At 31.6% G+C, this 13,833-nt stretch overlaps 3 protein-coding genes and 1 long non-coding RNA gene across 6 annotated transcripts; 3 read left to right on the top strand and 1 right to left on the bottom strand.

Moving 5' to 3' along the window:
* Positions 1 to 402: 402 nt before the first annotated feature.
* On the top strand, positions 403 to 1,498 carry LOC117151629. The gene is made up of 2 exons (XR_004461692.1): positions 403 to 1,058; positions 1,144 to 1,498. It is a non-coding gene; the product is annotated as an uncharacterized LOC117151629 (long non-coding RNA).
* Positions 1,499 to 1,782: 284 nt separating this feature from the next.
* LOC100748608 (cytoplasmic phosphatidylinositol transfer protein 1) lies at positions 1,783 to 4,459 on the bottom strand. The gene is made up of 8 exons (XM_003489264.4): positions 4,262 to 4,459; positions 3,895 to 4,043; positions 3,723 to 3,811; positions 3,614 to 3,621; positions 3,481 to 3,552; positions 3,318 to 3,416; positions 3,094 to 3,249; positions 1,783 to 3,014 (listed from the first exon to the last, which is right to left on the bottom strand). The coding sequence occupies exons 1-8, from the start codon at positions 4,310 to 4,312 to the stop codon at positions 2,763 to 2,765; spliced, it is 876 nt and encodes a 291-aa protein (XP_003489312.1). The 5' UTR covers positions 4,313 to 4,459; the 3' UTR covers positions 1,783 to 2,762.
* A 279-nt stretch (positions 4,460 to 4,738) lies between these two features.
* On the top strand, positions 4,739 to 9,154 carry LOC100748094 (protein SMG8). The gene is made up of 15 exons (XM_003489343.4): positions 4,739 to 4,935; positions 5,126 to 5,270; positions 5,348 to 5,622; positions 5,707 to 5,937; positions 6,008 to 6,201; positions 6,266 to 6,369; positions 6,453 to 6,646; positions 6,706 to 6,945; positions 7,026 to 7,229; positions 7,316 to 7,425; positions 7,556 to 7,714; positions 7,776 to 7,986; positions 8,061 to 8,372; positions 8,528 to 8,707; positions 8,855 to 9,154. The coding sequence occupies exons 1-15, from the start codon at positions 4,895 to 4,897 to the stop codon at positions 8,976 to 8,978; spliced, it is 2,724 nt and encodes a 907-aa protein (XP_003489391.1). The 5' UTR covers positions 4,739 to 4,894; the 3' UTR covers positions 8,979 to 9,154.
* Positions 9,155 to 10,143: 989 nt separating this feature from the next.
* Positions 10,144 to 13,805, top strand: LOC100748488 (protein brambleberry). Of its 3 annotated transcripts, none has more exons than XM_003489263.4 (9): positions 10,144 to 10,388; positions 10,563 to 10,948; positions 11,433 to 11,618; positions 11,686 to 11,908; positions 11,981 to 12,277; positions 12,366 to 12,578; positions 12,648 to 12,881; positions 12,944 to 13,259; positions 13,333 to 13,584. In XM_003489263.4, the coding sequence occupies exons 2-9, from the start codon at positions 10,577 to 10,579 to the stop codon at positions 13,439 to 13,441; spliced, it is 1,950 nt and encodes a 649-aa protein (XP_003489311.1). In that variant the 5' UTR covers positions 10,144 to 10,388; positions 10,563 to 10,576; the 3' UTR covers positions 13,442 to 13,584. The 3 variants fall into 3 exon arrangements, with proteins under 3 accessions (XP_003489311.1, XP_033176444.1, XP_012240816.1); XM_033320553.1 differs by having other exon boundaries at positions 10,144 to 10,477; XM_012385393.2 differs by lacking the exon at positions 10,144 to 10,388 and having other exon boundaries at positions 10,577 to 10,948; positions 13,333 to 13,805.
* The last annotated feature ends 28 nt before the right edge of the window (positions 13,806 to 13,833 follow it).

The raw sequence follows: 13,833 nt of genomic DNA, 5'->3' as shown, positions 1-13,833 counted from the left end.
GGAGAAGGTGGTAGACTGATGGTGGTTATGAAGTGAAGTAGTAAAGGGAATATAATAATAGTAATCGATGAAACTGAGTAATTAAGGAAAGGAATTCCTGGAAAAGGAAGGAAGGAGGAAGTATCTATAATAAGAAATACTTAAAGAAAATGATGCAAATGATATGTTTACGTGAGAAGGAGCACTATATATATTGTATAAATTTAAAAATCAAATAAATTAGAAATCATAGTACATATCGAAGCAATTTCGAAAATAATTTTTCTCTGTTATAGAAAATGTGCGGAATGTATCCATACAATAAAGAAAAACAGCATATACCATAGAAAATTGCTAACGATAAAAAGAAGCAGCACAAGTATCAATGAAAAAACAAAAACCCAAGCAAGAAAAAGAAAAAGAACCCAAAAAGAAAAGAACCCAGCAAAAAGGAGGTCGTTGATGAAGAAAAAAGCAATATAAAAAATTGTACTAAAAATGAAATTCCAATAATAAAAGAAGACGATGAAAGAGGTATAACGAGAGGACAATAAAAAATTTCAATGATTAAGAGAAGACGCGCTAAAAAGAATTCTGGTAACAAAAAGATATAGAGAAGGGGGCGTGGTAAAAAGAAACCATTGCGACAATTAATAAAAATTAAAAGACACCAAAAAATAAATAGCAATTTAAAAAAACAGTGACAAACTCAAAATTTCAATAAGTAAAAAACACCAAAGAAAGAATTTCCACAAAAAGATATCAGTGAGTAAGATATCAATGGCTCTTACGAAGCGGTCTCTCCACTGATTTTGTTCTACTCTGTGTACGACTGCTGGACGAATAAGATAAAGGAGCAAGGTAAGAGGGGTAAGTGGTTGGAGTAGTGTGAAACGAGTCTCACAGTCAAAAATAAAAGTTTATTAATTCCATGCCGATTTTGAAGATAATTAAAAGTTCAGAATGTCTTCGCGACGCTCTTTTGATCCGGACAGTTACTTAGTTGCAAATAATATACCTGACTTCAGCAAATTTTCCTATTTCGTAAACCAATTTAATTTGCACCCTCCATGAAAAAAGTATAAAATGAAATTGAATATTTTGGAACTATTGTTGGGTAAATAAATAATTCGGACGCAATTTGATTTCTTTTTCCTTTTTTAGTGTTTCAATATGAACATAAATAACCTAAGAAACAGTATATTGAGTCAAATATCATTACTAAGGTTCTTCATTTGATTTCTGACTAATAATTCTTAAAAAAGCGTACCCATGTGAGGTGCTTGGGTAGCACTGAATGTGTTAATGTAATTTAAACATTGTAATTGTACTGCTATGTAGTTTTGTAAAAATGAGTGAACATAGCTGTATGAAATGTATGAAAGCTATTCAGCTGGCTTTTTTGCTCATCAAACTGTTATGTACTTATTACACTTACTGTAAACTGTAAGTATTAAAGTAGCTGCTTGGTTGTAAATTTACAGACTAAACAATAAAATAACGAATCTTCTGAAAAGAATAGCTTGAAACGTTTATTTAAATACATATTCGTACAATAAAGAGGCAATTAAATGCTCTGCAGTGAGTACCCTTTTAAAAAAGAACACAATTTTAAACATGCTATAAGCAATGGAAATTAAGCAATGAAAAGGTTCTTAACAATGAGATCGAACATTTTTCTTTCCACGGCACAAAATGCACATTGCAAATGTGTATAGCTGTAGTTTCAAGCTTTAATTTTATATAAAAATTAAAAGTGAATTGTTGTGCGTATGTATCTTTCCACCTCTTTTTGTTTTAAGGTCTGTTTTGGTCCCAAGAAAATTTTGGACAGCACATAATTATTATAAATTAGAAACAGCAGAGAATTCAGATGCTAACACAAAATTAAAAACAGATACTCCTGGTCCTTTTTAAAGCCTACAAGAAGTAGAATTAATATCCTACCTCAGATAATTCTGTATGTACAACCTGCTATTCAATTAGAAAAAATACTATAGCTATCTTTAAGTTAATATAAACCTCATTATTAAATCAAAAAAAGAACACAATTCATTAGTGCCGTGAGAGTTCGTAATTGGATCAAGAAATAGTATACACATAGCATAGTATACAATCTGCTATGACAATTAATAATTCTTATGTTAAACACTAATCACTGATCTTTACAGTATTTCACACATCAATATAGCTTAAGCCGGTGTGTATATAATACCAATAAGTATCCACTTTGGATGTACCATGGTGCCTTCCCTAACTAGGTCTAAGTTTCGCTACTACTTTTACGACATTTACAATGATTCAAGAACTACTCCTGATATCTTTACTTCCTGCCTTGATAAAATGACTTTATAAATATCTTTAACTTAAAATACAACAATATAATCTGCAATGAATGTTATAAAGGAGAACAAATACTAAAGTTAACATAAGTTTGCGGGAAACCTGCACTTTTTAAAATACTACTTTCAGCTAGTCCTAAACTGATTAGCATAGACATGAATAAACTATAAAAATATTCAACATTGCGTAGACGATAGATATTCTTTGTTTGACAATATTGCAGAAAAATGATCTAGAAAAGAAAAACAGATCAGGAACTCTGGTTCGCAAATCCTGTTGCAGGTACCTGGCTATAATGTACATACATATACATATATATACATACATACATACATATATATATATGTATATATATACACACACAGAATCGAAAGTGCTGATATTTATTTGCACAATCATAATTACGTTCCCTAGATAAGTTGATTACTCTAACAATATGGCTAAGACCAAGAGAACCATGATCGAGTGGACTGTGTAGGAGATTTGGGTAATGGTGAAGACGGCATTGATGAAGTTGGTGTGGTTGGTGTTGGTGGTTTCTCGTTATTCATATTTCTGAGTCGCACTTTCTCATTAGTTTCAGCTTGCATCTTTTGTTCGTACTGTCGAACATCCTCCAGTGTCATGTCATACCATTCATCAATCCATGCAAATGCTTGACGATGACCCAATAATAAAATATCTCTAATACACTGCAGATGTAAGAATAACATCATTACAGTTGTAAATTTCGTAATTCAAGTACTCTATGAATATTTATAAACAAATTACTCTATGAATGAAGTCTTCCACTCGAGTTTGCATACCCCACACTTCAAAAGAAGCTTGAACTAGCTTGTAAGAACACATTATAGGCTGTGTAGTGCCTTTCCACCCTTCTACCAATGGCCCACGACCAGTTCGTTGAGATTTAAAGAATTTTGGGTCCTAAAGCAAAGATATTCATGAATGTAAATTTCTAAATCAAGACCTAGGTGTTATAATAATAACAATACCTCCTCCTCTTTATAGTGTTTCGCGGATAATTCGTCATACGCAATGTCCACAAAATCAACCTCACGATGAATCAATTCAATAGGAGACAGACCTAAACACTGTTTTAATGACATTATATGTAACAGAACTGATTCTATTTACATATAAAACTCATTTACATACATTTTCTGTAGATCCATTGTTATCCTCATATCGCGTTTTTATTGAGATGTACAATTTTGGAATAAAAGAACACTAAAAAGTAAAATTTTATGTAACAAGAAACCTTACATAAAGCTACAATTTTTATACTTACAGTGTATTCTTAGTAGACCATAAGTAACATGAAAAAAAGCCACATTATTAGCTAGAAAGAGACATTTTTGGATTCTATTTGATGAAATATTAACTATATTTTAATATACCTGTGACAGTAAAGGGATAATAATTCCATGCCTTCTCTGTGACATAAAATATTCGAGGAATGAGAGATTGAATCCAATATGGCAATTTACTGTAATTTAATATAACAAATATGATGCATCAACCTCCACAATAGTCTGAATTTAGAGATATAAGTGATGCCATGAAAATTACCTAGATAGATGGATTCGCTTCTCTGTATATTGACCCTTTCCATGTTCTGGATCATCACACTCCACATTTTCAACAACCTCAACACCTTCATCATTATCTGATTGCTCATGACTGTGTCTAGCAATCATATAAAGTTGCCCTATCCGATACTACAAAGAATATAATCAATAATTGAAATTCTTTAATTCAACTGAAGTGAACCAAAGTTCTAATTGTGCTTAATCAAGAATTATGAGAAAATATTAACTGACAGAGTAAAAAATTATAACGGAATGTTAAAAACGAAAATTTCTAATACCTGTATATGGAAGGAATATTTATGCAAAGCTGTAGTAACAATTAACATTAAAAATTCAGAAAGATTTACCTCCCCTGTAGTAAGCGGCATACATATGCGATATTCCTTCGTTAATACCATATTGTAACGAAAACCAGACAACCTCCTACGACTGCATTAAATTAATATTCGCTTATGAGATTATAGCTCTCTCCTTAGCTAATGAATATGGAGCTGATGAAATTGTCATCCAAATAGCTATTTCACTACCTCCAAGCGATGAGCCAATAAACAATCGAATTGTATGAAGTCCGTCCACTGTTTCAAATCGATAATAATGTTTGACACCTTACGCAAACGATAGTGTAACTAGATATACCATAAAGAAAAAATCCCAATCATTTAAATTATTTAATGGCCAATTGTAAATAACTAAATATTTTTTCTAGTGTGATTAAGAAAATTTATTTCCTGGTGTTACTAGGAATTATAACAACCTTCACTTAAATACATTTATTTTAAAAAAGTTAAGATTATGCAAAAAGATATTGCTAAATAATAAATTGCTTAATACAGAAAAATTACATTTATTCATGTTTCTGCAATTTTTTAATAAAGTTTATAACCTGTTGCAAATGTACTTCATTACATTGCATTGTGCGCTGCTATCTTATAACTATAGCATGCAATAACATAACCTTTAAGTTGCCAAACAAATATACAATGCGACCGCAAAAATTCCGACTTCCATGCAGCGCAGGAAGGTAATTTAACGAAGAAAACGTTTTTACTTTAATAAAGAAAAAGTTTTCTATATTCGACAACTATTTCATTGATGTATAAATTTATTAATTAAAAATAACAGTGAATGTGATATCTTGTATATAGAAATATTTTGGTATTTATCATGATACAAAAGCAAGTATTTATTTTTTCTCAATATTTTATTTTTAGTTTTGTACACACAGATAAAAAGGTAGTGATAGTATCTGTATTTGGAAAGTCACAATATAGTGCAAAAGGATGCAAGACCAACATGCTCAGTTCAATCCTGCAGGTGAGCCTCCTGGATGAACCAGAGGTAGAAGAAGAATCATTTGTAAGAGTTTATTTGAGAATACATTAGAATCTCTAAAATAATTTGTATGAAAATAACACTAATGAAATTATTTCTAGTGTGAGATTGAGGGATACTACGATTCTAAAGATAGAACTATATACTTGCATTTAAGAGGATTATTAGATACACACACCCTTTTAACAAAATATGATAAGTTCTTAGAAAAACAGGACTGCAAGGATTTCCTTAGTGTATGGGCACACATGAGAGACAAATATGCTAGAGCACTACTTGTTTTATTTCACATATCGCATGTTATTATTCTTACTCATCCGACTCACACATTTGACTATAGTTATATACATTTATTCAGAGCCATGGATATGGTAAGGTATACATCTAATTTCTTTCAATAAATATACTGTTCTACAATACAATACAGATCTTGAATACAAATGTATATTTTGATTTTCAGACAAAAGGTTTCTCCACAACTTTCTGATGTCCTAAGTTCCATATACAGTTTACCTAAGGACTGGGTATCAAATGTTAGACCCTGCTCTCCTAGGGTTTTATTCTATTTTGAAACTTGTCCCACTGTGTTTCAAGATCCTGCCAGTGGAGCTAATATCAAGAAACTGGAGCATTCCTTAGAAGATCAGATATACCAAGTATTAAGGAAAAATCGAATAGTAACCAATATTAGGTAAATATAAAGACTACAAAATTCAAACATTGTTTAATTTAATGTAAACAATATGTGGGTGAATTTTCAGCTCAAATTCACTGTTTGCAATTCCTGCAAATCAAGAATTCGTATATGTACACACTGGTACGACAGAATCCAGAGATATTCTGGGCTACATGGCAAAGAAGCTCATACAGAGTTGCAAAGTTAGCTCTGGAGGAAGTACTTCAAGGAGTTTGGCTAGTCAGGATTCCAATATTCAAATAGAGGATACAGAAACTGGTAAGAATATTACTGAATTAAAACCAAATAATCAAAATAATAATAACTCCATATATGTTCACAGAAACTCGTTCCTTTAGATCATTTCTACAACAGCATATAAACCTAGCCTTTGCAAGAGGTTTTGATGACAATGTTGGAAGACATTCTGTACCTGCCTATTTTGAGGTCAGACCAATAATAAAAACAACTAATATTAAATTACAATTTTACATTTAGTTTGCTTCTAACTTCAACCTTTTTTTTATCAGATACCTAATGTTACAATATTCTGTGAAGTGGCAAACAAAGTATACGACTATTTTATACATGGAACAGATAAAGAACTACTAACATTACACAGCTTGTTAGATACTGATGTAAAGTTCAGCAAGAGCAGATGCAGCAAAGTACTCCCACGAGCCCTCCAGGCTTACCAAGAGAACCTACCGCAACACTACACAAGGTATTCAAAGTTTCCCCAAGAAAAATTTACATAAAGTAATCCCTCAATATTTACACCAGAGCATATCATGAAACAAAATTGGCACATGCAATGGGTGTCTTTGAGATGCATGCACGAGGCCCTTTGTTTGAAGAGTTTAATGAAAAGCTACAGGCCGAATGCGAGAAGCACTGGAGATCTGGGAGGCAGATGTGCGAAGTACTGTCTCTGACAGGGAATCCTTGCACGAATCCGATACACAGAGGTGGAAGTGAGGGCGCTGGAGGCGGGGAACAAACGGAACAAAGAGAGAATGACAAGTGCGTGATTCAGGGAAAACGATTTATCATCTCACATTATTTATTATGTAATCTCAATATAATATTATATCACTTTACAGTGACTTACCAATTAGGGAACATTGTAGCGGAGTTCGATACATCTGTGCTTGTAATTGTGGTCGTTGTCAGGGTTCAAGGGAGGACCCATTCAGTCTGAGACAGGCCAACTATGATTATTTTCAAATGCTAGCTAAGCAATGTGGATGTGCTCAGTTAGAGAACATACAGTTTCCTGTTTTCCAACCAAGCACTCATAATTATAGGTAAAATATTTATAATAATTGTATATCAATATTGATAATAGATTTCTGTGTCTTAGAGTTTGAACAATGGCGTACTCTTATTACAGGCCTGCACAGTTGTTTTCTACTAAACGAGAGGACTCTTTCACTCATGCAGAATCTCCAACATCTGAAGGAAATACTCAAGCTTGCAGCTTAGGAGTTAACACTCTGAATGGTATTTTTGTTTTATTGTTCATAATTATTTACAATTCAATCCTGTGGTAAAGAATTCTTTGAAAAGTCAATTTATTGGTAAAAAAATTCTTTGAAAAGTTAAGTTTATGACATTAAGGTTATGACTTTAGATGATATTCGAACTCCATATGGAAGTGGAGGACAGTCACCTCCAACGAGTGAAACTAATGAAGATGTTCCTAAGCTCAGCAGTAAAACCAGTTTAACACCTAATGAAGCCCATAAAGTAGTTATAGAAGTATCAGATAGTGATGCAGAAAATGCAAAAGGTAACTATTCTTTGAGAAGATTAATTATAATATTATATTTCAATATTCTTTAATTCTATAGAGAAATCTCTAGTCAGGCAGCCTTCAACAACAGAGTATCTACCAGGAATGTTACATACAGAATCACCAGCTGGTTTATTGCCACAATTCTCTAGCTGGTCTCTAGTTTGCCTTGGACCAAGTAGCCTATACTCTCATAATTTGGGTTTACAACACCAAGCTGGTGTTTTAGCCACTTCCGCTTTTCTTTTACCATGGGATGTGACTGTTAGGTAATTTAATAAACCAAAAAATTCAGTTTCATCATTAAGTTGGATTTAATTTGTACCGATTAATTTTTTATTAGACTAGAGCATCAAAAAGAAAGAGGCTCTTTGTGGCCTACTATAGGTGATCATGGAACCCATAACTATTGTCCGAGAGGAAAGAATTTTCAAAATATGAATACTATTCGTGGTCGGAAATCAAAAGGCGGAAAGGAATTTGTAGTGAAAATATTTGTGGGAGTGGAATACGAGTGTCCAAGAGGACACAGATTTATGGCGTCTGCGCCGGATAAGGTTCTGAAGGCTACTGGAAATGGGATTGTGAAGGACAGTGGAAATAAAGTCACATCCAGTACTGCGGACATGCCGCTCTATTTTCCCTGTCCTTGTCGGTATGTGAATATTTAAAAAGCAATTTCGATAGAAATCCAGATAATTAAATTTAATTTAAATCCAAATAATGATAATGACCATATGTATTTTAGCTCCAAATAAATGATATTAAATTAATTTTGAATTAATATCGAATTAACTTTTTAATTTTCAGGCAAACAAAGCCTCTAATAGCTCAATTAATGAGAATTCACGTAGTGACGCCAAAAGCACCTGTTCATGTTACAGTAAATCCTAGAGTACAACCTGGACCTCCACCTTGTCCAATTTTTGTCACTGGTTGCGATGAACCAATAAAGTTATCGCAAAGTGCTTACTGGGTCTTGAGATTACCGTATGTATTATAACATAAGAATACTTAAGTAATGAAAATTGTAATTTCAACAATCTTTAATTTTGAAATGTGAATTTTTAAAGTATGAAATTTTAATATATCACAATGTTTATAAAAAATTTAAATTAATTCTTAACGAAAATTTAGATACGTGTATATGGATGAAAAGGGTCCATATTTGGCGCCAAAAGAACCAGTACCAACTTCACACGGAAGACTATTGGCGGGAATGTATGGAATTAGTGAAGTACTTCCGGAAAAGAAAATATAGTATTCAAATATTTCTAGTCAAAAACTGATTTGTACGAAATTTGTAAATTTTGTACAAATTACTTCTTTTAAATAGTAAATTACTTCTTATAAACATATAAGGATAATCAAAGTTTATATTATTATTTATAATTTCTAATTCCAATTTTATAACAAAACTCAATTTGAATGTAGTCAATAAAAAGGATCTTTATAATTCAAAAGATGGCCTAAGAATTAGTTCTTATAATTATCATTTACTAACTATAGAAAATTATATATACGATATCATACAGAGTATTTCAGAATTTAACAGTCAAACTTTGTCAATATTTTTTTAATTTTTTAATACAGCTGCAAATTAGCTATGTCCTTAACACTCTTTGCTTGATTTTATCCATACAATATACTGACAAAATTTGGCTGTTAAAACTTGAGATGCCCTGTATAACACTATATAATAGATAATATAACTTTTATGTATAAAACCTTTTATATACTAAAATTGAAATAAACAAATATGTATTAGAAACTACTTTTTTTTTTCAAAACTTAAAATGCTACGAACTCTGAGAAATCAAAAAGTATTGCTTCGATAGCGTCCTTTATTTGATTTTATTTAATATAAATTTCAAAGGACACCCAATATATGCACTACATATTTACTATTCGCAAATTATTCAATGAAAGGTAACTCAGAGTTTATGTTTTATGTTTCTGACTCACCGAAACAGCATACAGCGTATTTCGAAAACTTCCACGATGCACATTTAACACTATTTTCGGCATAATTAACTTACAAAATTATGAATTTGCGACATCACAAACATATTCGCGGTATTGCAAGCAACGCGAGACTGATCTGCGCAAGCGATTCGGTAGCCGGGAAATGCTCTGATTGGTTCACTCAAACTGCGCAGGTAACATTAATAAAATTGGGCTTCTGATTGGTTGGTGCTTAAATCGTATCTTGGAAAAAATTTAAATCTCCCGAATACATACTTAGTTAATATGCTTCACAATTAATATTGAAATTCCATATGTATAGTATTTATATCATATATTGTAATAATTTTTTGTGATTATTTATATTGGAACGAGGTTAGCTGGAAATTAAATAGATATTACCAAATATTATGTAAGAAAATTTGATTTCACTTTCTAATTTCTCCGCCACTGAACTGCAGCGCTATAACCGTTGCAAAGTCCAAGCACAACGAGAATAAGTAAACGGTTGATTGTATCTCACCTGTGAAGCAGCTATTTTCGTTTGTCACCCACTACTACTATAAAATTTCCTGTTGAATGAATGAAGCACTCGGTTTTCTCAACAATAATGTTTTAATATTTTATAGCATAATATTTTACAAATATATTTTACATCGGTGAAGGTGATATAACATTGCGAAAGAAACTGAGTATTTTTAACGTCGTAAATCTAAAATTATGATTTTTAATTCTGTATTCTGATTATTTGCTCAATATCATTTAGAAGTCAATTTTTGTCAACTTTTATTTTAGGTAATTTAATACTGATAATCATTTAAAAGTCATTCACTATTCCATAAATAATATCAATTGTTGAATTTGTTTGTCATCTTTCCAGAAAAACAAAACAGGATGGTGTATATACATTTATTGGTTTTGTCACTTATGTCAATAACTTGTCAAGGCGATTATGCTTCGGTATTTAAATGGATTTGGGGAAAGGATACAGATGATACTACTGTCTTGGTAGCAGATGGTGTTCCATTGATTTCTATTCCTTATGAATCTATGACAGAGGATGAGAAATTCCTTCAAGAAGCTGCAAAGTTTACAGAAATTCAAGTGTCATCGCCTTTAGAAACTTGCCAACACAAAGTTATTATGAAGATTAAAACCTCTTGCTCTGAGTTGAGTGAGGAACAACTTGCCAAACTGAGTGTTAATCTTTTGAATTGTCAGTCTGCAGTGGAGGGCAGGAAAATATTTCCATGTACTGAGGAAATGGTAAAATTTTATTATCTTTTTACAATAAATTCTTTATTTTTTATAGCAATGTAAAAATTGGAAATTTCTAAAGCTTCAACTGTTTTCTACTTTTAATTTCATGTATATAATTTCTATAAACTTTATTTTGTTAATGATATTATGCATTGAAGAAGGGGACTGAATTCAAGTATACAAAATATCTAAATATATACCACTGTCTGTGAAATTACATGTGGAAGGGTGGTATGAAACATGTTCAGACTTGCATTTCCCCCACTTACAAAATATATAGACCACCACTAAGGTCTTCCTAGTTTCAAGCTTCATAATATAAAGTACAGTCCCTGTTTGTACATGAAGCTAATCAGTTGAACTTTATGTAACAGTACTAAAAATTTAGTGTTTCTGTTATTTGTATATAGTGAAGTTAAAAAAATACGTAATACTATGGAAATCTTTTTGTTCAAAATTTATAAAGTGAATACAATTGTACTTTTTGCAGTCACTAAAACAATGTACCACAGATATGGATGCAGATATGTGGAATGCATACCATTTAATGAGTAACAGAGCCAGAGCAGTTTGTTATGCAGCTCGCAGTACTCAATTTCGTGCTCTTACAGAATTGACTGTGAACAAATTAATGCAAACTGCGCACACACAAATTAAGACACTGAGTTCATTAAAAGTGAGTGTGTAAAATAGTGTATAAGCTCTGAAAGTTAACATTATTTTATCATTGAATATTTTTTTAGGAAGGTCAAGATCGTTTAGAAGAACAAACTGTAGAAGCTCTATCGTCTTTGTCAGACGGTAATAAAGCGTTATTAGAACAGCAAAAGCGTTTAAAAGATGCACAAGCATCAGCTCATAATCTTGTGACAACAAATTTAAGAGAACTGAACAACGAAAAAGCTTTGATTCGATCTGGACACGCACAACTTGCGGCAATGGCGGACGATATCAGAAGGAAATTAGGTAATTATTTAAATGAATCAAAATCTAAAATATTTGTGATTGGTAACATTCAATTAATTTAATCTTTTGTAGAAGAGGCAAATAAAAATTTGGAGCAACAAGCTATCGAACGTAGCGAAAACCATAAAGAAATACTAGAGGATTTATTAAACATTCAGTTACAAGCACAATCAATCTGGGACAAAATAGAATCTAGTACAGATCGAATTTTCGCACAACATGAAGCAGCATTTGTTCAATATGAACAAACTTTACAAAAATTAGGTCAAATTAATGACACTATTCAATATATTTGGAATATAACAAATACTATGCGTGCAGAGGTAGATGAGAAGCTTAATTGGTTGACCAATTATATTGGTGATACTGGTAATTATAATTTTGGAAACTATGAATATTGTAGCATAAAAAAAGGAAACCTCATTAAGATGGATAATTAAATTTTCTAACTTTTCAGGAGAACAAATGCATCAAGTATATCGTACAAGCTTGCACATTGTTTACTTATTATTTGCCATGGTAATTGCTGCATTCCTTCATGCACCACTGCTAACTAGAGTCACCATTCTGGGACTTGTACCGTTAAACTTAGTATCTTTCTTGAAGCATGGCATGGATGCTTGTTTGGACTTTGTATCAATGAGTGTATTAATATTTTTAATCACAATGAGTATGTATTATACAAGAAAAATATTTATAGAGTCAATATACATTTTATTTTAATATTTTTATTTCTTAGTGCATTTCCTAATGGTTGGAATTCAACGTTTATTTGGTGCAAAAAGAAGAGAAACGCGGTCAGATCCGATTCAAACCGTCTACAAAAATGGTCATGCGAATAGTACCGCAGAATATGTTTCTTCTTCTTACACTGCTCAATCACGTCATCTTCCAATATCTTTCTACACAAATTTGAAGAGGAGTACATGGAAAATTTATAGATTTGTCCGTTATCAAATAAACCGATCTATCCGTAAGTTCAAAAGTGATATATATCATATTTTCTTCATTAAAATAATTAATTGCAATTTTCAGAAAAGTTTAGTTCGCTGATACAAGCAGCAACTTCGTGGAGTAAGCAAAGATTAATGCCACGCGAGGAATTGTCCTGTTCGTACACTTCCTCGAGAAGAAATCGCGAAGACCTCGTTTGTAATTACGAACAAGAGTATCCAAGTATGTCCGAAGATAATACATACTTTGAACATTCAAATTTAATGAATGAAAACAACGGAAGTATCGATGACCTTGAACTTCTAGTCGATGCCAATGATCTAAGGCGAAGATTAAAAAAAGTTGAAAATTCTGTCAGCAGGTCTTCTTATTCTCGTCAAAATTCACCCTCCAGAAGGTATCTCTGATTCAAAAGTACTAACAAAGTAGAATTTTGTTATCGACAATAAAATGATTCTTTTTAATCTTAGTATTTCTTCAACATCATCGAGAGTGATATGTAATGGCATAACACTAAGCGGCAGAAGGTGTCGGTTATATGCAATAAGTGGTCTGTATTGCAGCAAACATTCCTTTTGACACTCAATGGGTGACAGATAAATTTTTTAACATAATGTTAGGTTAGTTTGTTACATTAAGTTAATTAAAATTACTTCTATCGAGAATTGAACCGTTTGTAAACATAATACGTTAATCAATTAAACTAAATAATTAAATATAAAATTATTTTATCAATTAGACAATTTCTTGAACTTCATAAATGTCCGTAATTTTAACATCAATATAGTGCCTTTGAAGCATTGTCTTCTAAATTCTCAACATGACAAATATTGTAGTTTATAAAAAGACAAAATTGTACATAATATAATGTTATGCACTTTATATTATAGTTCTTTGTAAGAAGCATGTATTTTGTATTAAATATAATTGTAATTTATTTTTATAAACTCTTTTATTGTAAAATCAACATT

This window comes from Bombus impatiens, unplaced genomic scaffold (assembly GCF_000188095.3).
Source record: "Bombus impatiens unplaced genomic scaffold, BIMP_2.2 scf_0320, whole genome shotgun sequence".
In the NCBI taxonomy this organism is placed as follows: domain Eukaryota; kingdom Metazoa; phylum Arthropoda; class Insecta; order Hymenoptera; family Apidae; genus Bombus; species Bombus impatiens.
This window is presented reverse-complemented; position numbering and strand designations above follow the sequence as displayed.